This window comes from Dipodomys merriami, unplaced genomic scaffold (genome assembly GCF_024711535.1).
Source record: "Dipodomys merriami isolate MVZ:Mamm:240054 unplaced genomic scaffold, mDipMer1.0.p SCAF_33, whole genome shotgun sequence".
Taxonomy (NCBI): Eukaryota; Metazoa; Chordata; class Mammalia; order Rodentia; family Heteromyidae; genus Dipodomys; species Dipodomys merriami.
The window spans coordinates 15,051,637-15,079,355 of record NW_027204826.1 but is presented as its reverse complement, the minus strand read 5'-3'; the positions used below and the strand labels follow the sequence as shown (position 1 = coordinate 15,079,355).

At 46.6% G+C, this 27,719-nt stretch overlaps 1 protein-coding gene across 4 annotated transcripts in view; it reads left to right on the top strand.

Moving 5' to 3' along the window:
* The window catches only part of Sv2b (synaptic vesicle glycoprotein 2B), a 79,666-nt gene that overhangs the window by 35,192 nt on the left and 16,755 nt on the right, over positions 1–27,719 (top strand). For 3 of the 4 annotated variants that reach the window (XM_070043192.1, XM_070043189.1, XM_070043193.1), the window contains exons 2-4: positions 12,630–13,473; positions 23,878–24,058; positions 24,608–24,759. In XM_070043192.1, coding sequence (XP_069899293.1) covers positions 12,936–13,473; positions 23,878–24,058; positions 24,608–24,759 — 871 coding nt within the window. In that variant the 5' untranslated portion in view covers positions 12,630–12,935. Of the gene's footprint in view, positions 1–11,993; positions 12,079–12,629; positions 13,474–23,877; positions 24,059–24,607; positions 24,760–27,719 lie in introns of those variants that run through there. The other variant, XM_070043191.1, reaches the window with a different exon arrangement.

Below are 27,719 nucleotides of genomic sequence, written 5' to 3'. Positions count from 1 at the left end.
AGCTCAGGAACCCTCAGGTTCTTGGCAGTTGTGCTATGTGTGGAAAGCCAGGGAAGTGGTGTTCCTGGGGTCCGGGTAATTGGGAAAAGGGTTTCCTGGGGTTTGAATCAGAGCTTTACTGTGTGATTTTAGGCAAGTGGCGAGGCCTTTCTGTGCCTCCGTTTTTACCTGCTGTTCAGTGGAGACATGAATGGTACTTTTCTAATAGCTGAATAACTTAATTTGTGTAAGACAGATAGTAAGTAGGTCACGGGAGTATCTTCCCTCTTATTATTTCTGAGTAGAGGGCGTTTGATCTCGGATGGGGGTTGAGCCAGGCCTGTGTGGCCGTGGACATGTGGGCTGGCTGTGTTTTTGCAGCTGTGCTGGCTTGCTGCAGTTGCTGCTGCTTCCTTTACTCTTGCTGGCGCTGTGGGTTCGGGTCGTGTGTCAAGTTGGCAGCTAATTTTCGCAGAGTGGTTAGGTGGAATGGATCTCAGTGGCTGGGCCTCCGGTCATAAAGCTCGTGGGTTTCTCCTGAGGAGACAGATGACTGCAGCTTTCTGGTTCGGCTGGCAGTCCCCTGCTCCTAAGGAAATGCCCTCAGAGATCAGCCTTGTTGCTCTCTTCCCTTTGAGCACTGACAAAGTCTGTCCATTAGCAGTGTTCTAGGGAATGTTTTAAGGAGACTGGTTGTTGATGAATCTGTCTTTTTCCCATGGATGGCAAAGACAGATGGGTCAGGTTGTCAGTGTCTCTGTCCTCTGCTGTGCTGTCTCTACATCATCCAAAAGCCCGCCCTTCCTTCCTTCCTTCCTTTCTATCTTCCTTCCTTCCTTCCTTCCTTCCTTCCTTCCTTCCTTCCTTCATTCCTTCCTTCCTTCCGCCCTTCCTTCTTCCCTCCCTCCCTCCCTCCCTCCCTCCCTCCCTCCCTCCCTCCCTCCCTCCTTTCTCCCTCCTTTCCTTTTCCTTCCTCCCTTCCCTTCCTCCTTTTCCCTTCCTTTCTCTGTGTCTCAAAGCAGTTATTAAGGGTGTCAAGCGAATTGTGAAAATAGGACACAAAGAAATGATGAGCAGATGAAGACACCGACATTTTCAAAGGCCAACAGGAAAAGTGAATTTGTCTTCCATGCTGTTTGTCCCTGGCTAGCAGTCAGCGTCTCCCTGCTGTGTCTCCCTGTGAGTCACTGGCCCTGGCCCAGCTTGCTTACTTCTATGATCTTTTTCCTCTTTGTCACTCACACGGCTTTGGGACCAGGACTTCCATTTCCCCTGTCATCATGACAAATGCCAGGGATAATTAGAAAGCCAAAGGACTGTGAGGTTCGATAAATCCAATCTGCAGTGGGACTTCGTCTAGGGGGAAGGCCAGATGGCATTGTAGGCGTAACGGAGGAGCCGACGATCGAGTTGGCCATCTTAGGGGGATTGTTTCAGAGAAATACACTCCCAAGTTTAGACTTATACCAACTCATATATATATAAAATATATTTAAAAAATGTATGCCGGGTGCCAGAGGCTCATGCCTGTCATCCTAGCTACTTAGGAGGCTGAGATATGAGGATTGAGGTGCAAAGCCATCACAGGCAGAAAAGGCCATGAAACTCTAATCTCTAATAAACCACTAGAAAACCGGAAGTGATACTGTGGCTCAAGTGGTAGAGCGCTCGCCTTGAGCTGAAGAGCTGAAGGACAGCGCTCAGGCCCAGAGTTCAGGCCCCACGACCTACAGACAAAATAAAAAATTAAAAAATTAAAATATATATAGGTATATGTTATATAATGTATATCTACCTCATCTGATATCATGTGTGTGTGTGTGTGTGTGTGTGTGAGAGAGAGAGAGAGAGAGAGAGAGTACTGAGACTTGAATTCATGGCTTGAGTAAGCTTTCCCTTAGTAATTTTGCTCAAACCTGGCACTCTGACATGTGAGCCACAGCTCCACCACCAGCTTGGTTTTTCTTTTCCTTTCTTTCCTTTCCTTTTCTTTTTTTTTTTTTTTCTGGTAGTTAACTGGAGATCACAGTCTCATAGACTTTCCTGCCAGGGCGGGCTTCAAACCACGATCCTCAGGATCTCAGGTTCGTAAGTAGCTAGATTACAGGTGTGAGCCACCGGCACCCAGCACAAGTCCTGTATTTTAAAGTGAAGGTTAAAACTGGATACAAGTGTAACAGAAGAGGGAGACCCAAGCAATTGTCTATAGAGTTGTTATCTAAACTACTCTGTAATAAGGCCGAGCAAAAGTACTTCCCAGACCGCCACTGATTTCCCACGGGATCTTTTGGTAGTGTGCAACAGAAAGTCCAATGGCAGTCTCTGAGACTCCATGGGAAGGCATCATGGGATGGATGTCTGATGTGTGAGAGCTGATGATGGGTCCTTTATTTATTTCACTTTTTGTTGTTGTTGTTACTAGAGTTGCTTTTTGTGTCTGATTGCTGAGTTATTCATTGCGGACCGATTTGATTATGGCTACTGCTGTCTAAAATGATCCTTTCTACTCAGAATGTCCCACTGCCACTGAGGCTGCCCTGTTTGTCTTTCTGCTCAAGGCTAGAGGTCTACCACTTAAGCCCTGGCGTCATTTCCAGTTTTTGAGTGGTTAACTGGAGATCAGAGTCTCATGGGGACTTTTCTGCCTGGGCTGGCTTCAAACTCAGATCCTCAGATCTGATTCCTAAGTAGCTAGGATGACAGGTGTGAGCCACCAGTACCTGGCATTTTTTTCTACCCTTCTATTCTCTGATTTATATTTCTGTTTCCCCTCCACACTCTCTGGCTTCATCCTTTATGATCTTGAAGAAATGCCTACTCAGGACTTCCCTGTTTCATCAACGCCACAGACCTCATTTTCTCATCGACATCTAGCTCAGCTACCTGACCTTCAGGACTCCATTCACGATTGAGGCAGTCAGACATGATTATGCCTCAGTTCTTCAAACGCTGCTTTCAAAACTTAGCCAAAATACCACTTCTCTGTGCTTACAAAAATAGGGCTCATCTTGAATCATTGGATTTTATGGTTTTTTTCCCCTTGAGGCAATACCTAATTTTTTGTCCTTGCTACAGAGATAAATAGATGTGTTAAATTTTTAACTTGAGTGTCAGTTATAATGAATACTTCTCCAGATTCATTTGCTAAGGAGTAGCTCTTGGGACCTGTGGTTTTTCTGATACTGGCTATATTTCTCTTAATCATAGTGTTTTTGGTGCTTAGAGCTTTTTGAAGAACTGAAGCACATAATTGGAAGTGAAACTAGCTTTGGTTTCTTCCATTTTGCCTTAATTTAGCACTCCAATGACAAAATAGCAATTATGACGAAGGTATCACATGCTTATAAGACAGGAGGAGGCTACACTGCTTGATAAGAAATGTATTCATTATCTTGCCCATGTAATTGTAACCCCTCTATATGGCATTTTCACAATAAAAAAGACATTCAAGTCTTTACCATTAAGAAATATGGTGCTTAGGGGCTGGGAAGGTGGCTCAGTGGTAGAGCGCTTGCCTTGCATGCATGAGGCCCTGGGTTCGATTCCTCAGCACCACATAGGCAAAAAGAAAAAAGCCAGAAGTGGTGCTGTGACTCAAGTGGTAGAGCGCTAGCCTTGAGCTGAAGAGCTGAGGGACAGCGCCTAGGTCCAGAGTTCAGACCCCATGACTGGACCCAAAAAAAGAAGTATGGTGCTTAATTCTATACATATTCTATTAAGATCTGCTTTCATTGAATTATTTTATTTTGCTAGTATTTTTCTATACTAGCCTTCCTTCCTTCCTTCCTTCCTTCCTTCCTTCCTTTCTTTCTTCCTTCCTTCCTTCCTTCCTTCCTCCCCTTTTATCATTCTCCCCCACCTCTCCCACCCCACCCCTCCCATCAAGTTACCTGGTTCTAGTTTTAGTGTTACATAGAAAATTATGACTGTACTCATCCACCCTTCTTCTTTCCATTTGGCTCACTTTAATTCAAAATTCAAAAGGAATGAGTTCAGAGAGGCAAGGTGATACAATTAGAGCTCTGCCATCCAAGCCATTTGACTTCTACTAAGGCCAAGGAAGAGGCCAGGAGGTTTGTTGGTGCTACACATTTACATCTCAAGTCCAGAGAATCTGGAGACCAGAGGAATGTGCTTTAGTTTCAACATGCACATGAACCTTGGCCAGCGAAGTTACTTAGAAACTCCTCCAATGAGCCAATGAATTAGAAACCACTTGTTTTCCAGATCAACCCACTGGTGTCCTTACTCTCCCCCCTCCCCCGGCCCTTTGGGCTTGAAATCAGGACCTTGCACTGTTGCTTGTCTCTATCACTCAAGGTTGGTGCTCTACCAAGCCTACATTTGTGTTTGCTAGCTAACAGTTGATGAACCAGAGAGCTCCCCCCATTCCTCATTGATGGCTAGAGCAAGCGAGAATTGAATTCATCAGCTAGGGTAGCCAGGGGAAGCTCTACTTGGTGTCTGGTACTGGGAGGGTTGGAGGGGGGGAGGGAAAGGTGTTTCCGTCCAGCAGAAATGGCATGACGGGGCGGGCAGGGAAGCGGGGAGCTGGGCTGGGCGGCTCGGTGGGCGATGGGCACAGCAGTGGGGCCTGGCCCGGGAATACAGAGCGGCCCCACAGCTCTGCCTCGTGAAGGTGCATGATGTTGCTAGTCTGCCTACATCTCCGGGCTACACTTTGAGGTAAAATTGGGCTAATCTCTTGAGCACTTGGGTGGCTTCCAGTGCCGAGTGGTTATAGCTTAAGTTTTCTCTCTCAAGAACTTTCTAGACTATTCCAGAAATGAATTAATGATGATTGCAGAAATTCTGATTGAAGCACCCTAGGGCTGTTAGATAACCCGCTAGAACGGGGTCCCCCCATTTAGGGGTGCAGGCACGAAAGAAAGGCCTTTTCTACTCCGACTTGAAGAGAGGCAGCATTTTGGGGGTCGGTTCTGATGCTCTGTCTCCTGACGGTAGCGTGTTCTAACTTGGCTCTCTGTGGGGAAAACCCACAGAGGGTTCTTCATCTTCTCAAGCTAAATGCAAGCATGGCCAGGTGACTCGCTCCGACCAGAGAAACGTGCCGGAAAACAACCTGGCTCCATGTGCCTGTGGCTTTAAGATTGGCCGGGGGTTTGTTCCCCTCCACCATGATGACTGGCAGCCTTCAAGATCCAGATCATTTCTGTTATGCTGAGCCTTCTTGCAAAAAAAAAAAAAAATCAATCAGAAGTTCACATCGAGGCCAAGATTCTGAAATTCTCTTCATGCTAGAAGTTAGTCATGAAAAAAAAAAAAAAGGCATGGAAGAAATGGTGCTTGAGGAGGTTGTAGAAAATCTATTCACGCTAACCATGGTGCCTGCCAGGAAGAGCAGGAGGGGAAAGAAATCATTAGACAGAGATTCCCCTACGGTTGCTGTCACCTCACTTTATTTTGTGTGTGTGTGTGTGTGTGTGTGTGTGTGTGTGTGTGTGTGTGTGTGTGTGTGTGTGTGTGTGTGTGTGTGTGTGTGTGTGTGTGTGTGTGTGTGTGTCGTGGGGCTTGAACTCTGGGCCTGGGCGCTGTCCCTGAGCTTTTATGCTCCAGGCTAGCTCTCTACCACTTTGAGCCACAGCTCCCACTTTGGGTTTTCTGGTGGCTCCTTGGAGATGAAAGTCTCACAGACTTTCCTGCCTGGCTTTGAAATGTGATCCTCACATCTCACACTCCCAAAGAAACTGGCTTTACAGGCGTGAGCCACTGGTGCCAGGCTTACTGTGTATTTCATAATGGAGAGGAAAGTGCAAACAACACTGTGTGGGTCCATTTCCGAGGTAGAGGTTGCTAAAGATCCCTGGGGGATGGCAGGGACATCCTGTGGGACACAGAGAGATGCTTTTGTGTCTGGCTTCAAGGCTTCCATGACAGCAGCTAGCAGGACTGGGGGAGGGATGGGGACATGGGGGGGGAGGATGAGCCCGTGAATGCCCAGTGTGGGAATTGTCCTCCCTGCAGCATGTCACGTGACATACCATCTGTTTCTAGGATGATTCTAGAAGCTGTTGTTATAGGAAAGCATTCCTGCCAGGTCTTCTCACAGCTCAGCGTCTCCCTCCTTATTGTGTAAGACAGCCCTCCATAAAATGAGGTGATTTAGGAAGAGGAAGGGACCCAAAGGGTAGCCGTACACATGAACACATGGCCTCTTGTCCCCCAGCTCGGAGACTCTCTCTGCTCCCCTCAGTAATCGCCAGTGACAGCAGTCATTTCTGTATCTGAGTATCTGGCTTAAAAGATGCTACAATGGCCGGAGCAGAAGTCCATTCTTCTCTTCTCTTTTCTTTTCTTTTGTCACTTATGGGGCTTGAACTCCGGGCCTGGGCGCCGTCCCTGCGCTCTTCAGCTCAAGGCGAGCCCTCTACCGCTTGAGCCACAGCGCCACTTCCCATTTTCTCGTGGCTGATTAGAGATAAGAGTTGCACAGACTTTCTTCCCCGGGCTGGCTTTGAACCTTGATCTTCAGATCTCAGCCTCCTGAGTAGCTAGGATGACAGGCGTGAGCCACCGGCGCCCGGCTTCTTTACCTTTTCTTTTATAAAATGAAAATAAGTAAATAAAACAACCTTCTCATGATGTGCTGGGTAGTGCCAGCAACCTGCTACGTGGGTGACAAAGATGAGTTGGGTGGACCCTGTTCTCAAAGTGATGACTACCTTACCATCACCCCAAGAATGAGAGGTGGGTGGGACCACCACTCATCAGGGAGAACCTCATTGGTCAGAGTCATTGGAATAGGAAAACCAGGCAGTGCCATCATTTTCCACCTTGGGGAGCCCAGCTACACTGAGATCTTCTGTGATCTTGGGGGACCCCAAGACACCCAACCACAGACCCCCTACCGGTGTGAAGGCAGTGACACGTAGAGAGCTGAGTTTGAGTGTGCTCCGCCTCTCTCAGCTTCTTGGCTTTGGTGCTGTTGCTCGGCTCTGTGAACTCCTGTTACCTAACCACGTTCCTCTCCACCCACTGGACTCCAGGAGGATTAAATGAGATGGTGTGTTAGGAAGCCCTTGTACTTATAGACTATCGCTCATTAAAAGCTTTCCTCCCCTCCAGTTTTTCTCTGATCCTCTCTTATTTGGAATGAAGCCCAGTGCTAGGCTTGAACACTGAATACATTGGCCTTCCCGGCAACATCGGAGCCCCTTGTAGTGACAAAGTTTACACATTGCTAAGGCTGAATTAGGGGTAAGGACTTGGAGGAGCGGGCCTCATCAGCAGTGGGCGGGGCCTGTGTCAGCACAAGGGGGCCACGGGCCAATGGCACTCAGTCCTGGTAGTGAACCGAATCCGGTGGTGGTGACCAGGATGGGGAGACACCGGAGGGAATTTATGAAAACAATTCTTACAGGGGAACTCATGGGCCTACAGGATGAGCTATGAAGACTCTTCTTATAATATTCCTCATAGTTGCTACCTTTCTGTTTTAAGATGGTAGATGTTGGGTGCCGGTGGCTCACACCTGTCATCCTAACTTCTCAGGAGGCTGAGATCTGAGGATTGAGGTTCAAGTCAGCCCGGGCAGAAAAGTCCATGAGATTCTTCTTCCCAATTAATCACCGTAAATGGGGCTATGGCTCAAAGGTAGAGTGCCAGCATTGAGTGAAAAAATGAAGGGATTGCACTCAGGCCTCGAGTTCAAGTCCTAGTACTGGTGTGCGTGTGTGTGCGCACGCGCACGCGCACACACACACATACAAAAATAGATGGTGATTCAGGCTGGTGGGGATTCACGTGCAACTCATGCTGCAGGTGGAGCTCTGTGGTAAGTGGGGCAGGTCTAGACTGACGGAGGAAGCGCAGAGAACGCCGTATCCCATTGCCAGTCAATTTTCAGCCCATGGCTGATATAAGCGGCCTTCGAAACATCAAACAGTGTATTTCGGGAAGCCTCGCAGGTGGCTGGAACATATTTTATGTTCAGAGAGTTGGTAACAAACAACTAAAACCATCTTAGAACATGTCGCCTCCAGCATCTCAGCTAGGAACTTGTTGGCATCAGAAGGCAGAGAGTAAATGTGCTCTGTGTGTGTGTGTGTGTGTGTGTGTGTGTGTGTGTGTGTGTGTGTGTGTGTGTGTGTGACTTAGTTTAGAGGTCAGCTGACATGACCTTCTTGTTTTATATTTATTTATTTCCTTATTCACTCAGTTGCCAGTCCTGGGGCTTGAACCCTGGGCCTGGGTACTGTCCTTGAGCCCCTTTGTGCTGAAGGTTAACGCTCTGCCACTTGAGACACAGCACCGCTTCTGGCTTTTTCTGAGTAGTTTTTTGGAGATAAGGGTCTCATGGACTTTCTTGCCCCAAGCTGGCTTTGAACCAGGATCCTCAGATCTCAGCCTTCTGAGTAGCTAGGATAATAGGCATTGAACTACCGGTGCCTGGCTTTTATTTATTATTTTTAAACAAATGAAAGTACCATATTAAACTTGCTTGTCTGTGAACAGCAAGCATGGGCTTCTGGGTTAGATTTGATAGAATGGTTATTAACCTCCTTCATTGGACAAACGTTTTCAAGTACCTTCTTTGTTTGAGGTGGCATTTGGTTCAGGAGATCCAAACAATAAGTAAAACAGTGCTTATCTATCTTAACTCTGCTTACGGGTCTCCTTATAGGTGGTGGTAGTGGAGGGAGGGAGGGGAAGACATAGACAAAGAAACACCAGTGTTTGCCACATAATATAATACAGAAATACAACTCCAGGGGACCTTGGAGAATAATTCTAAATGTTTAAGAATCAAGAGCTATCAAATTGCCTGAGAGGTTACCTCATTTCTAAATGCTGCTCCGAATCCCGAAGAGACACAATTGTAGACATGAAGCTAAGAATACGTGTGTTCTTATATACAAAGTGTTATCACGTATTTCTCAGGGGGCTCAAGCCATTTTCACAGATACACAGGAAGCTGTTGAGTCACATGACTGCATACGGCTTTGGATATGGTCCTTCTTTGGGGGGTTGGCACCTTGGACGGCCAGTGGCTGACCTAGGTCCCACTGCGACTTGTTGGCAGGGTTGAACTACAGGTCTGGTCCTCTAATCTAGGGGTGCAGTCTTTCCCCTATTCTCCCCCTCCCACCCCCGCCACCTCGGCATTTCGGACCCTGAACCGAGGGGAGCATTTGTTCACACACTTCCCTGTGCCCTTGCGTCTCTTTGGGCATAGAGTTGGCTCTGTGGAGAGATTTTATGACCTACTTTAGAGGGTGGCCAGAGAATTCTCTCATGGCTTGTTTTAGGGGAGACAGAACAAAGTGCAAATCGGTGAGAACTTGCCTGTTGCCGCTGCTGTTTAATGATTGAGGTGCCGTATTTTGGGGTGGTGTGTCTTAAATGCTCTTAGTGGGGCTGGGAAGGTGGCTCAGTGGTAGAGCGCTTGCCTCACACACATGAGGCCTTGGGTTCGATTCCTCAGCACCACATAAGCAACAAAAAGCCAGAAGTGGCGCTGTGGCTCAAGTGGTAGAGTGCTCGCCTTGACTGAAGAGCCGAAGGACAGCACCCAGGCCCAGAGTTCAGGCCCCACGACCAATAACAACAAAATGCTCTTAGTGACTCCTACCTTGTCTGGGCTATATGCATATCTCTTTAGCACCCATCTGATTTTGTTCACTCGCTCACCCTCTTCCTCTGCTCACCCTCTTCCTTGCTCATGTCAATCGCATTGCAGTGAGGTTCTAGAAGATCATTTTCTCCCACTCCAACCCCCGTATGCCTCCACGCCTACCCGTTCCTGCCACCCGGCTTCAGGGTTGCTGAGGGTATCCAGTTCCAAGCAGAGGGAATGGAAGAATTTTCTTCTTCGGCCCTGACTCGCATCATGGCTGATTGCTTCTGATGGCACGGAAGCGGTTGGCTCCCTTGGAGAGGTCACCCTGGTGGCTTTGCTCTTCAGAGCAGTGTCAGACGCCGGCTGACTTTGTTCAGGGGACCATCTGACTAGACCAGGCGAGTGGGATTAGTTTTGACAAAGATCTGCTTTCAGAGCAAATCCCAGACTCTTTGCTCAGAGTGGTATTTCCCTTGTGTGCTTTTTTGGAATTGCAAACCTATTGTTTCTGGCTCATGACATTTTTGCAGGCTCCCCCACCCCGGAGTCGATACGGCCCCCACAGACCTCAGGCAGCTGGCGTTCTGTCTCCATTTTCATATCCCTGTGCAAACACTCCTGGCCTGTCGTTTATATTCCTTCGGTAGTCTCTCAGTGCACATAATAAAAACAGATTTAGAATATGGATCTGACCTGGTTCAGGCCAGCGAGGTCTAATATGAATTTATTTACTGGAGATGGTAGAAATTAGGAGAGGATAAAATGAGACTTATTCTCGGTAAATAGTTCTTGCCGGCTCCAACAGCAGGTCCTCAAAGTACAGTCTCCTGGATTCTCTGTGGCATCGGTAGAAAAATGCAGATTCCCAGGCCTCAGTCACACTGAAGGCTCAGTGATTTGGGGGGAAGAAGGGACTAATATCTGCATTACAAAATTTTCCTTTCGTGTGTGTGTATGTGTGTGTGTGTGTGTGTGTGTGTGTGTGTGTGTAGTACTGGGACTTGAACTCAGGGCCTTGAGTTCTCACTTAGTGTTTTGGTTTTGTTTTGCTCAAGGCTGCTGCTCTAGCCACAGCTGCACTTACAGCCCTTTGCCTTGTTACTTGGAGATAAGAGTCTCCAGACTTTCACACCTGTGCTGACTTGGGGCTGAGATCCTCAGATCTCAGTCTCCCGAGTAGCTAGGATGACAGGCGTGAGCCACCGGTGCGTACCTATCTGGGATTTGCATGTATAATGAAGCCTCTCTCTCCTCATACCCTGAGTGGTTTCTGGCCCACTCTGGCATCCTTCCAGAAGGAAATGCATTTTACTCTTGAGATCCGATGACTCCCAGAGCTGGATTCTATCCAAGCTTGAAGTCAGGGAGAGCCGGGGTGCAGGTATGGGGCAGAAGCCTGGGAATGGGCTGTGAAGAGGAATCCTGCAGCCATGAGGATGGTTCGACTCCTGGTCCACCATGTGCACTGGGGGGGGGGCGGTGTTTGGGGTGTGACAGAAGACTTCTAGGACTGATGGGTTATGAGCTTGTTGGCGGGGGCAGAGGGGAGGTCTGGCAGCCATTGATTTGCTATCCCTCTTGGTCACCGTTCCGGTACCTGGGTGTGGTTGGAGTGGAAGAGCAGGTGAATGAGGGGCCTGGCCTCTACCCCTGAGGGGCTTTGGGGCCAGAGGGGGAGCTGTGTGAAAACGCAGATTTCTGAGCTCCCAACAGCCCTTCTGTATTTTTAGAGCCCTTGGGTGATCTAATGTTACAGCCCCTCTGAAGAGCATTTGGGAAGTGTGGGTTGAGAATTTGGGAAGTGGACCTTGTAGTGAATCCTAACTGTGGTCAGTTTGATCGTGTCAGTCCTACACCCAGAACCACGTTAAGTGAGAGCTCCAAATGCTGTGAGACTCGCAATGTGAAGAGGGTAGTTAAGTGTTGGACTCAAGGGTTAGGACTCCACTGGGTGCCGGTGGCTCATGCCTGTCATCCTAATTACTCAGAAAGCTGAGATGTGAGGATCGCGGTTCAAAGCCAGCCCAGGCAGGAAAGTCCATGAGACTTTTTATCTCCAATAAACTACTCAGCAAAAGCTGGAAGTGGCGCTGTGTCTCAAGTAGTAGAGTGCTAGCCTTGAGCACAGAGAGGCTCAGGGAGAGCACCCAGGTCCTGAGGTCAAGCCCCAGGACTAGGCAAAACAAACAAACAAGAGTTGGGACCCAAAGATGAGAGCAGGGATATAGGACAAGGCTTTGACTCTAGACAGGCTTGGGCCCTGCTTTCCAGAATTGGATCCACAGGGGACAAAAAAGAAAGAAAATCAACAGTCACATCAAGGTTTAAATGATGTTTTCAGGCAGGTTGGCCTGTGTGTAACCGCACTGAGTTAGGCACTATTGTTATCTCCACCTAACAGATGAGAAAATTGGAGCACAGAAAGACAGGTGCACGTCCCCCCACGGATGCTGCTGCAGAATCCTGTTTCAAATCTGAGTGATTGCGCTCTGTTCCTGCTCACATAGGCCCAGAACAAGGTCAGATGGCTCTTGAACTGCAAAGCTGAGTCACAAAAGCAACCTGGGCCCCAGGGAAACAGCCATCCTGGATATGGCTGTGCTCTGGGTTTCAAGATCCAAAGCATGCTGAAGTTCGAAAGGCTGGCATTTACATAACAGAAGTAATAAACCTTCCTGGTTGGTAAAGGTTTGATCCATTCTAAAAGGAAATCCATGAACACAAAGGTTGTCTTTGTGTACTGAAAATTCTTTGTCTGCTTCACATTTCATCTGGGCATCTACCTTGTCTTCTTTTGTGGGTTAAACAGAGCTTAAAGTTTGTGGGTTAAACAGAGCCAGGCTCGAGGCTCTCAATGGATATGAATTCTAAAATCTAATCAAGATGATCTCTACCCTGTATGTGATGCATGGGCATAACTAAATATACCGGTATAATTCTGAGAATATCTTGTCAGAATTTCAACCTTTTGAAACTCTCTCTCTCTCTCTCTCTCTCTCTCTCTCTCTCTCTCTCTCTCTCTCTCTCTCTCTCTCTCTCTCTTTCTCTCTCTCTCTGTTTCTCCTCTCAGGCCATAACCTTCAGTAGCAGAACAGATCTGTCCAGCAAGCAAGCTGCCAAGTGCTGCTTGTACCTTGTCAAAGAAAGCAGCTGGACCCATTTTTAATCTGCACTTCTCCCCAAACAACATTTCTGGGTCATTGAAGGAGACCCAGGCCAGAGTCCAAAACTTTCCAAAGACCTTCTAAGAGACAGCCAGTGCACAAGGACTCCATCTTGGCACAAACCTGGTGGATCTGAGAAACAAAGGGAGAAGACAGGTGTGGCTTTCTCCACCCGAGAAGTCACATGACCCACTCCTCACATCAACCCTAGAATGGATGATGGTTACCGGAACAACCCAAACCTCTACCACGGGGCCAGAGATATAGCTCGAGAGGCAGCCCGGCAGCCGTGGAACCAAGGCATGGATGACTACAAGTACCAGGATAACTATGAGGGCTATGCCCCCGGCGATGGCTATTACCGAGGGGGCAACGAGTCCAACCAGGAAGAAGATGCGCAGAGCGATGCCACCGAAGGCCATGACGAGGAGGATGAGATCTATGAGGGCGAGTACCAGGGCATCCCCCACCCGGATGACTTCAAGGGCAAGCAGGCCAAGATGGCGCCCTCCAGAGCAGATGGCTTTCAGACAGACCTGATGGCTGAGCGCATGGAAGACGAGGAGCAGCTGGCCCACCAGTATGAGACCATCATCGAGGAGTGCGGTCACGGGCGTTTCCAGTGGACCCTCTTTTTTGTCTTGGGCTTAGCCCTGATGGCCGACGGGGTGGAGGTGTTTGTGGTGAGTTTTGCCTTGCCCAGTGCCGAGAAGGACATGTGCCTGTCTAGTTCCAAGAAAGGAATGCTTGGTAAGTAGAAATTTCCCAAGATCATTCTCCTTGGGGTATTAAAAATATGAAATGAGAACAATGCTATTTATATATACATACCACGTATACACAATGATATATAATGATATATTTCTTATATTTTATATGTACTGTAGTAATATATACAATTCTATATATTATTATCATGATATATGGTGTATATATAAGGTATATATGAAGCATATATACACTTTATACTTTAGGTATAAAAATATATAATGATATATATGCAAAAAATATATAAAGCATATATACTGATATATAAAGTATATATACTTTTATATATATAAAGTGTATATACAGAATATATATATATACATATATATATATATATATATATATATATATATATACTTTAGGTATAAAAATATATAATGAGGGCTGGGAAGGTGGCTTAGTGGTAGAGCGCTTGCCTTGCATGCCTGAGGCCCTGGGTTCGATTCCTCAGCACCACATAAGCAAAAAGAAAAAAGCTGGAAGTGGCGCTGTGGCTCAAGTGGTAGAGTGCTAGCCTTGAGCTGAAGAGCTGAGGGACAGCGCCCAGGCCCAGAGTTCAGGCCCCACAACCGGACCCCCCCCCCAAAAAAAATATAATGATATATGTGTAAAGTATATATAAAGCATCTATAATGATATATACAGTATATATACTTATATATATATAAAAGTATATACACAGTATATAACTTTATACTTAATATATAAAATATATAATGATATGTAAAGTATATTTATGTAAAGTATATTATTTCTAGGTACTTTACACCACAGTGTTCATGTGAAAATGATCATTTTATACTCGTTTTGCCATGAAGAATCCTTGTGTCAGAGCCATCAGTGAATTGGCTCTCATGCATGGATGGGAGCTTGGTTCCCTGCCAAAGTCTGTCTGACTCTTGAGCTCTTAGTTTGTCCTCTAAGTCTCGTGGCTTTCTAGAGAGGCCGACTCCTCTCTGTGCATCCAGCTGCCTTCCCTGTCTGAATGCCCAGTGTGTTTGGAGAGCAACAGATCAGAGGTCTCTGCCATTCAGTCTGAGTTTCTGCGTCCTTCTGGAAAGCAGTGGCAGCTGCTCCTGTGGCTCGGTGCTGGTGGCGGAGGGCCCGTGTGCCTTAAGGATGGGCACCGGGCTTGAGTCTACCAGCGGGGCCCCTGCGGGTGTTGGAGCCCTGGCTGTGCAGCACAGATGGGCGATGGGCTCCCCAGGAATGAGACCAGCTGTGCCAGTCAATTAGGAGATCATCGGGTGAGCCGAGCTTAGGACAATCGGGGCTTGGGCGAGAGAGGATTTTGTGACATCACAGAGAAGGATGGGCACGCGTGGCACGGTGGAGAAGAGATTCAGCATCACGTAGCCACACGTGCTCTGAACCAGACTCAGTGAGGATGGTGTTATCGAGGCTTTGGTGTAGTTAGGTTCTCATTCAAGACCGAGGATACTTACGGCCCCCAGAGCTCCAAATCTACGCAACAACTCAGCTTACTTATCCAGCAAATTATATTTCTGGTCTGCACTGTGCTAGTCTCTGCCCGTGCACATACATCACAGGACAAGAAGGCCTTGAGTACAGTGAATTATTTAATTCCTGTGGGGAAAAGCGCTATGAAATGCCTCGCGTGAGTCTGGTTCGCAAGACTGGCTTGAGAGCAGGAGTTGTCAAACATTTCCGTAAAGTCCTGAGTAGTAAATACTTCAGGTTTTGCAGGCCCAGATGGCCTCTGTCACAACTACTCCAGTCTGAGGCTGTAGCATAAAAGCATTCTTAGACACTATGTAAACAAGTGGATGGGCTTGTGTTCCAATAAAACTTTATTTACAAAAGCAGGCAGTGGGCCAGATACAGCTAGCCCCGAAGTAGAGCTACTCTAATGTAAGACCGGAATATAAAAATCAAGAAAGCATTTGCATAAAGGATTGTCACTGGGAGTTTTCAAGTTGTTTTATGCATTCATGCTTAACTACAGTGCCATTTAAAATGATTAGAACTGCGCCAGACCTGACTATTAGAAAACAAGATTGATGGAGTATACAAACAGAAGCAATAATTTGAGAAACAAGAATATCACTCTGTTGTTTTTTTTAACCAGTGGAATTTTAATATGTGTGTGTGTGTGTGTGTGTGTGTGTGTGTGTGTGTGTGTGTGTGTATGTGTGTGCAGTCTATTAAATGTATTTGAGGTTGACTTATAAACAGATTTTTTTTTAATATAAAAAAGACAAGCAAAAATCCAAATAGCACACCAAATCACCCCTGGCTGGTCTAATTTGCTTTGTGGTACAACTGAAATCTGGATCTCCATTAGCCAACGTTGGCAATGTCAGTAATGATTTTATGCTCTGCTGATCTCTCTGGCACCGCAGTGCCCGGCCTGCTCATTAAGAGAACCGCAGTAGGGCGCTAGCTCCTGCCAGCTCCCAGGTCACAGCCTGGGTGGGGGTGGGGGTGAGGAAATGGGGTCTTGAAGGGCTCATTTTTGGGTACTTTTGCCCGCCGTGTTTGCTAGGAAGATGCTTTGAATCGTCCCCCAAAGGGCAGACTCAACTGTTGTTTGAGAATGTGTGTGTGTGTGTGTGTGTGTGTGTGTGTGTGTGTATGTGTGTGTGTGTGTAAGTGGATGTGGGGTATCCTGATACCAGGACAGCCATGTGCCACCTTGGAGGTTTGACACTCAAGGTGATTCAGAGAGAGCCGTACCTAAGGCTGCCAGGCTAGGGTGCCTGGTCTGTCTGAGTCTGTCTCTGCCCATTCTGCTCTGCCAAACTAGAGTTCTCTCCCGGTCTCTCCCTGTCCCCAGTACCTCATAGATAGCTGCCCGAGTACAGATGGTTTGCAGCAAAGAGGAAATCTAGTTCAGTGATGAGTAATTGGTGGCGTTTCACCACGAGAGTTTGGCAACTGGCAGTGCCACTCAGCCAGTGTCAGTGGAGGTAATAATGCATTCGTCGTGAAGATGAACCGAGGTGATACAGGTAAAGCAACCAGTACCCAGTGCTTTCTACTGTGGCAATGAGGTAACATGGAGGCTGGAGCTCAGAACCTCATGCTTGCTACACTGTCTACTACCACTCAAGCCATACCCTTAGCCCTGCTTTTTTGTCGGTTTACGTTGGAGATGGAGTCTAGTCAACTTTACTATCTGGACTGGCCTCCCTCGGTGATCCTCTGGTGCTCGGTCTCCTGAGTAGATAGGATTTCAGGTGTGACCCACTGGTGCCTGCCTCTCACGTAGTGAGTTCAGGAACGTTACTCATGGTTCTGTTACTTTGGTTTCCTGGTCTGCAAAGTAGGGGTGACGGTGATGTCCCCTTCCTAGGGGGTATTTGTGAAGACTGACCAAAAAGAATGCCATTTGCCTTGGCTAAATTATTGCCCGTGTCATCTAACCATCGTGTCAGATCTCTTCGCTGTTACTAATTGTCGGTTGAAGATGGACTAACGCTGGAAAGCGATACTGGTTTGATAATGGTGAGCCGTCCGAGTTCAGACCCGGGGTCCCTCGGCTGATGCTGTACATTTCTTTCAGCCCAAGTTAGGCATCATGGACTTTTTAAGGTCAAGCTGCTAGGTCTGTGCTTGGGGAAAGGCCCTCTGTGATCCAGCAGTGATCCAGCTTTGTCTCTTCCCCCTTCCTTTCTCTTGGCTTGAAAAGCCACTCTCTGAGCCTCTAGGCTCCACACCTCATCAACGGGCCAGAAAAAGAACACAGTACGAGAAGTCCTCACCCCGCCATTCAGGCTTCTCCCCATTGGGTGTTCTATTTCCTTCCTGCACAAGAAAGTGAATCCCGTTCAGAGAATAAATGTCCCCCGGCCCATCCCAAAGATACTGGGGTGTCACTGCACCTCTTCTCTAAGCTCTGAGGAAGAGGAGCATGTGTGGCTCTTGAGCATCTTGTTTTCACGGGCCCTTCATCTGGGAGCTGTTGCAGTAGGAAGGAAGAGGGTCTGGGGAGCGCGCTGCTGGAGCCCAGGTTGTTTCCAGAGCTGAGAACCTGAACCTCATGGGTATTAGCAGGAGAGGGGGAGGGGAAGGAGGATTTGGCCCTAAATCTGCCATCACCTTCACCAGGCCCCTGGGGGATCAGGGAGGACTCTGGATGCGATCCCTCCCCACCCCTGCCCTAAGAGGGTGAGCCTCCCCTGCTCACACGTGCAGTTTTGTTGAGTAGGAGGCACGTACATATTCATCTCTGCTGGGCATGTGCCGAAACAAACAAACGAGCTAAGAAGTCCCATCTTTTCCCTGGCCCCTCTCCCTCACCTGTCCTCGGGTCACAAAAAGGGAATTCTTACCCTCGAGAGGAGATGTGCTAACAGGTTACAAGGCGTGAGGCCCAAGGATAATCTTATAGAACCCTTTGTCGTGCAAAGAAAGGTGTAGAAAACATCAAGGAGACAAAGATGATGATGTATCTCCTAGTGTTGAGTGGACATGGGCGGGGGGGAAAGTAGGGGGTTTCTCTGAACACATGTTAATGCTTAAATTAGAAAAAAACCTCTGCTGGCAAGGAAGGAGGGTGACCATCCGAGGCTAACATTACACGAGTTCTCGTAGGGTAGACTTGGCATCATAGCTTGGTGGTATTTCATGTCAGCTCCCAGAACCCTGGATTTTTCATCTGTGGTACTGCAGGGTATCCATCTAATCTATAGACGAATACTAGATGATCTAATCTGTAAAACTATAGATTACCTATCCTCAAAATCATAGGCTTCTTGTTTTGGGTGTGGGACCTGAAGCTTGAACTCAGGGCCCGGATGCTGTCCCTGAGCATCTTTTGCTCAAGGCCAGCGCTCTATCACTTGAGCCATAGCACCACTTCCAGCTTTTTGGTGGTTAATTGCAAACAAAGAGTCTCACAGACTTTCCGGCCTGTGCTGGCTTTGAACAGCAATCCTCAGAGCTCAGCCTCCTGAGTAGCTAACACGACCACCAGCATCTAACGATATTATAGAGTTCTTACTCTATAAAATTGCGGGTTATCTTATCTACCTTTGTCTCAACCTCCAGTTCTCAGCTGTACTACATGAGTGGTCCTACTGGGGACCACCCCCCCTGCCTGCATCTGATGTGATTTCATGGGGTGTACAGATGGATGCCCTGATTTCTTCCATGAGGTAATCGCAAAGCGAGACGTCTCTCGGGGATTCTGGTCATGCATTTGGCCTTTATCCCATGTGTCACTCTGTGGGTCTGACCATTGTCCAGGACAACATCACCCTTCAAGGAATGATAGCTTAGGGGTCAGGGCATGGATCAAGAGGCCAAGTGCTTGCCTACTATGCCCAAGACCCTGGTTTAACTCCTAGTACCACAACAGAGGTTCTTTGTTATGGAAGGAAGAATGGAGAGGACTTGTCAGGAACCATTGCTTGGGAGCCGTAGATGGAACGGAGGTGATTTAGTCAGGAGATGATGATGCTTATTCCTGCAGAGAGTCAAATAAATAGTTGAGGGGTTGCAGGAAGAGGGAGCGCAGGGTCCTCTTTGGCATTTATGCAGAAAAAGTGGGAAAGGCCTTCTTTGTCTTTGGTTAATTGCTAAACCAAGATGATCCTCCATACAGAAGCTTTTGCTGACATCTCTGCTATCAGCAAGTAATTTTTTTTTTTTGGTTGGTCATGGGGCTTGAACCCTCTGAGAGCCAGGGTACTATCCTTGAGCTTTTGATGATGGGAGGAAATACTTGTGAGATCTGTGAACTTGCCAGCTCCCTAGAAGGAAAAATTTCCACCCAGCTTGGGAACCACAAAATCCCTGATCCCCTTTGACCTTAGGATTCTATGTCTTAGAGAAGCTCACGAGGACACGGGCACAAAGATGCTCTTCCCCGGGGTGGAAATTTCCAACCAAGAGACTGCTCTCCACTGTGAACCTCCACTGGGAAGTTAGCCATGCACCAAAACACCCTGAGCATCTTCGAGTAGTGAGGTCATCGATGTTTGCTTTTGTTTGTCTTCTTTATCTTTACCCTTTATGCCTTTTGTTTTCAGCTTGTTTTAGAGTGTGCATGATTTTTATTCCGTCCAATTTATTGGACTAACATTAATGGAGCAGCTACTATGTGAACATCTATGCTGAGTACAACACGATGACACAGAGCCCGCACGGTCCTTTCTCTTCCTCTCTTGCCTCTTCTTCCTCCTCCCTTCCCTTCTCCTCCTTCCTCCCTTCCTGTCTCACCCACCTCCTCCTCATGCTCCTCCTCCTCCTCTTCTTCCTCTTCCTCTTCTTCCCCCTCCTTCAGAAGCTGACAGTTACAGGAATTTGACAAGCACCATACAATCAGATCTCCAACAGCAGAGAGAGGTCTGAGTTGTGGAGGCCAGGAAAGATGAACAGGAGTTTGCTTGGAAAAGGGGGTCTGCAAACTATAGCCCACAGATGTGGAGCCTTCCTTCTGTTTTAGCTATTTAAAAGGCTGAATATTTTCCCTTACATTTTGTTAATCAACACATAATAATTATTCCTACCATATGATGGGTTATAGGCCCATGATGCGTAATGATCAAATCGGGATGGGCAGTCTTTTCATCTCTCGAGGCCCCTCTGCTCGGCAGGTAGCAGCCATTAATTTTCCTACATAGTTCAGGGCGTGAAGGGGTTGGGGGTGGGGCCTATCATGGCCAACTCAGCCTGTGGAGCAGACGCGAAGGGTGACCGAGTTCCTGGCTTTCTAACAAGTCCCTCGTCTGCTTCATGCCGAAGTCATTTTTGATCACTCCGCTGCGCTCTCGTTTTTCCAAGTTTATTGTCTTAATTTCTTCTGCTAGAGACAGATTTCAAATGAGTTTCATAGCTCAGCCAGTTGTGAGGCATCGTGAATTTCATGTGTCGCTTCCCTGGTGGATTGGCTCATTTTTCTTCCACTGCTCCTTTCCCAGCCTCCAAACCCAGCACGGAAGAGGCTCCTCTTGTTTCTCTGGTCCCTTCATTCCCCTGGACCAGGAGGTTGGCTTGCAAATAGCAGGGAGACAGGTGACCAGGGATGCAGCAACAGCTAGTCCTCCTCCATGGTTGGGGGGTTTGAGGGGCGGGGAAAATCACTGATCATTTTGGGGACCAACCTCTTCATTTGGTAAAGCTGAGAGATTGAATTCAATGCCTCATTTCTAAGATTTCTCAATTTACCTATGTGTCTAGATCAGTGGGAATCATCAGGAGACAGAAATTCTACCAGTTACTTGAGAGATTCTTTGATATAAAATTAACTGGTTAAATAAGTTTTGCCTTTTTTTTTTTGACTCATCTGTATGGCTGGGCTAGAGCTATGGCTGAAATAGCCCAGCAAGTGTGAGATCCTGAGTTCAAAACCCCAGTGACACCATCAAAATGAGCAGCATTACTGTAGTAATGACAGCAGGGAGTGGCAGTAGCCATTAGAGCGACAAAGAGAAACAGAGGGGTGGGAAGGGTTTACAGGTCGCAGATAGAGCTGTAATGCCACTCTCAGCGTGGTTGGCACCACGCTGGTGAGGGAGGTTGGGGTTGGTGCCACGGTGTCTGCTGTTTGCATTCAGCGGATGCCCTGCTGGTGCCTCAGAGAAGAGGTTACCTGCAGCGTGATGCCAGGCTTCCGTCCTTCTCCACCCTCGGGACTTCCCCCTGGCACCCTGTCTCTGCAGAGCCTGGCAGGGAGCAGCTGGCAGAGCTCTGCTCTGGAAGTAGACAGATGCCTCCCCCCTGATACAGTGCTCATTCGTTGGTGGCCTAGAAGCCATTTTAGTTTGGTTCAAAGCTATCAGAAGTCTAACTGGACGTGCGTTTTCAATCTGACAACCGAGGAAGAGAGTCCATTCAAAAGTCAGTAGTACTTCTAAATCTTAGTCACACACTATCTGAAAAATAAATCAGGAAAATGATGCCATTTACAGTAGCATAAAAAAAGTAGGGATTATATCCAAGGAAACGAAGGATCTATATATTGAGAACTATAGAACATGGATGAAAGAAATGGAAGGAGACATAATTAGAGTCTGTACTGGAAGAATTAATATTTTGAGGTTTTCCTAGTACCCAGGTTCATCTGATGTGTAATGCAACCCCAATCATAATTCCAATGGAATTTTTTTAAAAAACAGAAATAGAAAAAAAATCCTAAAACCTGTAGGGGACACTAAAGACATCCAATAGTGCAATCTTGAGCTCAAAGAACAAGGTGGAGGCCATCAATTTTATACCTGATTTTCAAATGCAGTTCAAAGCTAGAGAGGACGAAAGGAGAGGGGGATGGGGCATCTGCATGGTTAGAGTTAATTGTCTGCAGCTGAGAAACAAGAATAATGAAGCCCATTAAAATTGTGAAAAATAAAAATAAAAAGGGGAAAGGAAAATAAGAGAATAGAGGGGTGCATATGATCTAAGTACATTATATACATCAGACATTATATATGATATATAATATATGACATAATATGTAATATGTAATGTAATATCTTCTATAGGCTTGGAAGTGTTTCAGTGAAACCCCTTTGCATAATTAAAATATGCTATTGTATTCATAAACTGCTTTGTTAAATGGCCACTCCTTACAAATATTTAAATAAAAAAAAATCTCAGTGGAAAAAAAATTAAAACCAAAACAATAACCAGCTCCCCCTCAACCAGACGAAGTTGAAAGATAATTACAGCAAAACACTTTGATGGTACTAGTGTAAAAATGTATAGATACAGAAGTTCATTTTGATAAGTATTATTTTATATGGTCAGATGCACTTAGCTTTTGTGCCTATGTGATCCTTTCCTAAGAATATGCTCCTTTGGTCTCTCGGTGTGAATGTCTAAAGACCTGTGTAATTTATCATGTCCCAGTGTATTTTTTTTTTTTTTTTACTATCCAGTGTGTTTTCTTGTAGATTTATAGGCACATTCTAGTCACCACAAATGAAGGAAACCATGCAACCTGTTTCTTTGGGTCTGGCTTACTTTGCTTAATATAATTTTTTCCAAGTCTTTTCATTTTCTTATGAATGGTACAATAAGATTCTTTCCAGGCTGGGTGCTGGTGGCTTACGCCTGTAATCCTAGCTTACTCAGGAGGCTGAGATCTGAGGGTCGTGGTTCAAAGCCAGTCTGGGTAGGAAAGTCCGTGAGACTCCTATCTCCAATAAACCACCAGAAAACTGGAAGTGGCGCTGTAGATCAGGTGATAGAGCGCTCTCCTTGAGCTGAAGAGCTGAGGGACAGCACCCAGGCCCAGAGTTCAAGCCCATGACCGACCAAAAAAAAAAAAATTCTTTCCAATGGATGAGTAGAATTCCATTGTGTATGTATAGCACATTTTCTTGGTCCATTTATCCACTGAGGGGCATCTGGGTTGATTCCATATCTTGGCTATGGTAACTAATGCTGCAATGAACATAGTTGTGCTGGTACTTTAGTGTGACCTTGTTTGTGTTTGAAAATGGAAACAAGGTTTTTTTTTTCTCTTTGTTGCTGCTTTTGTTTTCATTTCCTTTTGTCTTGTTTGTTCATTTATCTATCTTTAGGAGGATGAAGGGAGGGGCGCAGAAATGGAGGGACAAAGGGTGAACAAATAAACAGTGATACTCACTGGATACTGTGTTGAAAATGAACTATACAACTTGTGGGTGGGGAGGGGAAGGAAAAACTGGGAGAGCATGAAGGAAGGGGTGACATTGTTCAAAAGAAATGCACTCTTTGTCTGAGTTATATAACCATAACCCTCTGTACATCACTTTTACAATAACAATAAATGAATTAAAAATACATAGATGATAGAACAGAATAAAGAATCTGAACTAGATCTTAAATTTATAGTCAATTAATCCTTGATACAGATGCAGTCCCCTCCCCCCAATAAATGGTGTTGGGGACACTGTACCCCCACATACATGCAGAAGGGCTCTCTCACATCCATTTTGCTGCAAGGTCTGGACCTTGATTATAGCTGGCAAAGGGTTTTCCATCACTCTTCAGTAAGACAACCAGTCCCATTAGCTTTCACTCTTTTTCTGTTATATCATGGTCTCCCTTTCCTTGTCCCTGTATGTCTGTTGCTGCAATTCACCCCAGAAATCTTCTCTTTCAACATCTCTTTCCGGGGCAGAACTTTTTGTAGTTCAAGGACTGTCTGTGAGTTACTCATCTATAAGTCTTTAAGTAAGTCTATCCGATTTCGGTTGATCTGTGTTGGTGTGTGTATGTCTAGGTGAGGGTATTTTTTTTTTGAAGAACATGTATCAAAAGTTGTAACTACTAATTTGCCGTGGATATTGTATCACCTTCCATTTTCTACCTCTATGACATGGACGTTCTAGGGTGGGTTAAAAACAGATGGAGTAATAGATCTTTTAAACCTCCGATGTGACTAATACCAGGTCATCTCTCTCCCATCTGTCCCTCTGTGTCCCCTCTTCACAGGGCTGATAGTCTACTTAGGAATGATGGCGGGGGCCTTCGTCCTGGGGGGCCTGGCTGATAAGCTGGGGAGGAAGAGAGTCCTCAGCGTGTCTCTGGCCATCAACGCCTGCTTCGCCTCCCTCTCCTCCTTTGTGCAGGGCTACGGAGCCTTCCTCTTCTGCAGACTCATCTCGGGCATAGGGTATGACTCTGACCTTGAACTGGCCTCTCATAGTGTCCTAAACTAGAGTACCTCCTGGTCCATCTGCCCTAGCTCAAGTCCATCTGTCCTGGTACTCCTGATGTGTGTGTGTGTGTGCTCTTTCCTGAAACCTTAGACTGAGTATTTTGGCTCTCAAGATTATCTATTAGGCTGAGTGCTGGTGGCTCACGCCCGTCATCCTGGCTACTCAGGAAGCTGAGATCTGGGGATTGTGGTTCAAAGTCAGCCTGGGCAGGAAAGTCCGTGAGACTCTTTGTCTCCAGTGAACCACCAGAAAGCTGGAAGTGGCACTGTGGCTCAAAATGGTAGAGTGGTAGCCTTGAGCAAAAGAACCAGGGACGGTGCCCAGGCCCTGAGTTCAAGCTCCACGACCACCACCACCAACAATAAAAGGATTCTCTATTATCCTTCCACCTCACACAGGGTAAACAGCTCTGTTCAGCTGCAAAACTGTGCATGATCAATTTTTTTTGCCATAAGCATTTTTAGTATCTAATTTGATTCTTTCTGGGCTTTTTCTCTCTGCAGGATTGGAGGTTCCCTGCCCATTGTTTTTGCTTATTTTTCTGAATTCTTGTCTCGGGAGAAGCGAGGAGAACACCTCAGCTGGCTGGGAATCTTCTGGATGGCCGGGGGTCTTTACGCATCGGCCATGGCCTGGAGTATCATTCCCCACTACGGTGAGACCCTGGCTTCAAAGAGCCCAGCACCTTCGCCTTGTTGCTGTATTCACGTACAGCTCCTGTGTATCACTTTCATTGTCCTACAAAACCATCGAACGTTACACACACATTCATGATGTCAATGCTCAATAGAGCACCTGCCTTAAAAAAAAAAAAGCAAGGCCCTGGCCCTGGGTTCAAACCTGAGCACCACCAACCAACCAATAAACACACACACACACACACACACACACACACACACACACACTAGTGGAAATAGCTTCTTAGTGTTAACACATCTGGGTTTGGTTAACACAGGAAATAGTTTACCAAGAATTGTGTGTGCAAGGGGAGGATTTTCCAAGATATTATAACCAGCAGCATAGTTCATGGGACTTTAAAACATGGATTTGGATGGAGGAAACAATTGCTATTAGGAGCTTGCAATTTTGTATGAAATGTTACAGAGAACTGGCTAGTGACAGAAGTATCTGGAAAACAGCTCAGTGCATTACTTCACTAGTCCTAGTCATTTTTCCTTTCGCTGGCTGAGAAACCCAGTAGGTTTTCAAATCCTAGAGGTAGTGAATTGTTTTTATTCCTGTTGGTTGTGAGGCTTGAACTCAGGGCCTGGGAGCTGTCCCTAAATTTTTTTGCTCAAAGCTAGCGCTCTACCACTTGAGTCACAGCTCCACTCCCAGTTTTTAGGTGGTTCACTGGAGATGAGACTCATGGACTTTCCTGCCTGGGGTGGCTTTGAACTGTGATCTTCAGATCGCAACTTCTTGAATAGTTAGGATTACAGACGTGAGCCCCTGGAGCCGAGCTAAAGGGGGAGCCCCAGCTGGTCTTGAACTTGTGATCCTCTTTCCTCATCTTCCTTGTTGATTACCAGTGTGCACCGCCATGGCTGGTGGAGGCGTTATAAACGTTTTATCCCAGGTGGACAAAATGTTTTCCCATTTGTTTTGTAAAAAACAAATTCCTCCTCCTCCTCCTTCTCCTCCTCCTTCTCTTCTTCCTCTTCTCCCTCTCCCTCTCCCTCCTCCTCCTCCTCCTCCTCCTCCTCCTCCTCCTCCTCCTCCTCCTCCTCTCCTCCTCCTCCTCCTCCTCCTCCTCCTCCTCCTCCTCCTCCTCTCCTCTTCTTCTTCTTCTTCTTCTTCTTCTTCTTCTTCTTCTTCTTCTTCTTCTTCTTCTCCTCCTCCTCCTCCTCCTCCTCCTCCTCCTCCTCCTCCTCCTCCTCCTCCTCCTCCTCCTCCTCCTCCTCCTCCTCTTCCTCCTCCTCCTCCTCCTCCTTCTCCTTCTTCTTCCTCTTCTTTATATTATTATAAATTATTAGTAGTATGTATTAATTGTACAAAGGAATTTATTGGGATACTTCCAAGCATCCATCTATCTATCTTTCTATCTATCTATCTTTCTTTCTATGTATTTATGTATCTATGTATCTATGTATCTATCTATCTATCTATCTATCTATCTATCTATCCCTGTCTATCTGTCTGTCTGTCTGTCTATCTGGCACATTTTTCATACACTTTCCCGTATGAAATTGGTGACTTTTACACTCTATGTTCAAACAGAACATTAATCAAAACAGGCATTGGTTTGGTGGAAACCCATTCTAGAAATCTGGTAGGCTAGGCTATATTATAATAAGGGCAACGATTTAAGCCTTACTTATTTATTTACTTTTTACCAGCACAAAGCTGTTTTATTCACAGCACAGCAGACAGTCGATGACATTTCTAGCTAAGACACTGCCCCTCTAACCCACGTGAGGGCAGTGCGGAAAGGGGTTTGCTGTGTGTGTATGTGCCTGTGTGCGTGCGTGGATGATCCGCGCCATCTCTTTGGTTGCTTTTGTAGGAATGGATGAGGGGAGACCTTGGCATCAGGCGTTGAGATGACTCGTGGAGAGGGAAAGCCGCAAAGCTCAGAAGGCATGGCCCAGGGGGAGGAAAAAAAAAACAACACAACAAAAAGATGCTCTACTCTGGAAGATTCATTCTCCTTGTGGCTGGCGTGTGTGGCGTTCGGCCAGACAAGTAGGGCAAGCTAACCGTCACAGGACGATTTCTGCCTCCGAATCAGTATCATTCCAAATATTTGGGGGCAGTTTACCATTTAATTGTATTCAATATAAGGCCCCAAAGATGTGTGTAATGAACACACTAAAAGCAGGTTACTGAAATTACCATAAAAACCACAGACGCATGAGGGAATAGTGGATTCTGGATACTGTATGCATATCATTATAAAGACTAAAAAAAAATGTCTTTCCAGGGCAGGGTGCTTCCTTCCGCTGCTCAGTCTTCCCTGGTTATGCTGCGTTTGGCTGTTGGGTGTTTTCTGATGATTTATTTCTAATGAGGCCAGAACAGATTTTCGACACGAGCTGAGGATGTGTAAATAATGCTATTGTTTTGTGTTTTTTTAAAAAATCTCTCTCTTCCGAGTTGTCCCCTGAAAGCAGGCAAGGCTTTTTAATTAAAATTAAAAGGAGGAAACAAACCCCAGTGAGACGGCATTGCACCACGCTGTGCCAACAGACAGACTCAGAATGAGTCGGTGCCACTGTTGCGGCGGACTATGCCCGAGTCGCCACGTCCCCGTGGCGCCCTGCCTCCTGCTGCCCGATCCCTTCCCCACAGAGACAGAGGAGGAAACAGCGGTAGGAACCCTGGATACTGGCTAGGGTCACCTGCCGGTAGGGTAAGTTGTGTCACAGAGGTAGTTACACAAAATGAGCAGCCAACCTTATCTGTCTGTCTGTCTATCCATCTGTCTATCCCTCCACCCACCGATCTATCCATCTATCCATCTTCTTCCAGCCACCTATTTTCTGTCCATTATCTGTTTATCTATCTGTCTGTCTACATGTCTATATGTGCCAGAGCCTGCCGGCAATGAAAGGGCATCCTGAATTAGGGGGCGAGGACGGGAAAAATAAAGACATAAGACAAAGGATGGGGTCG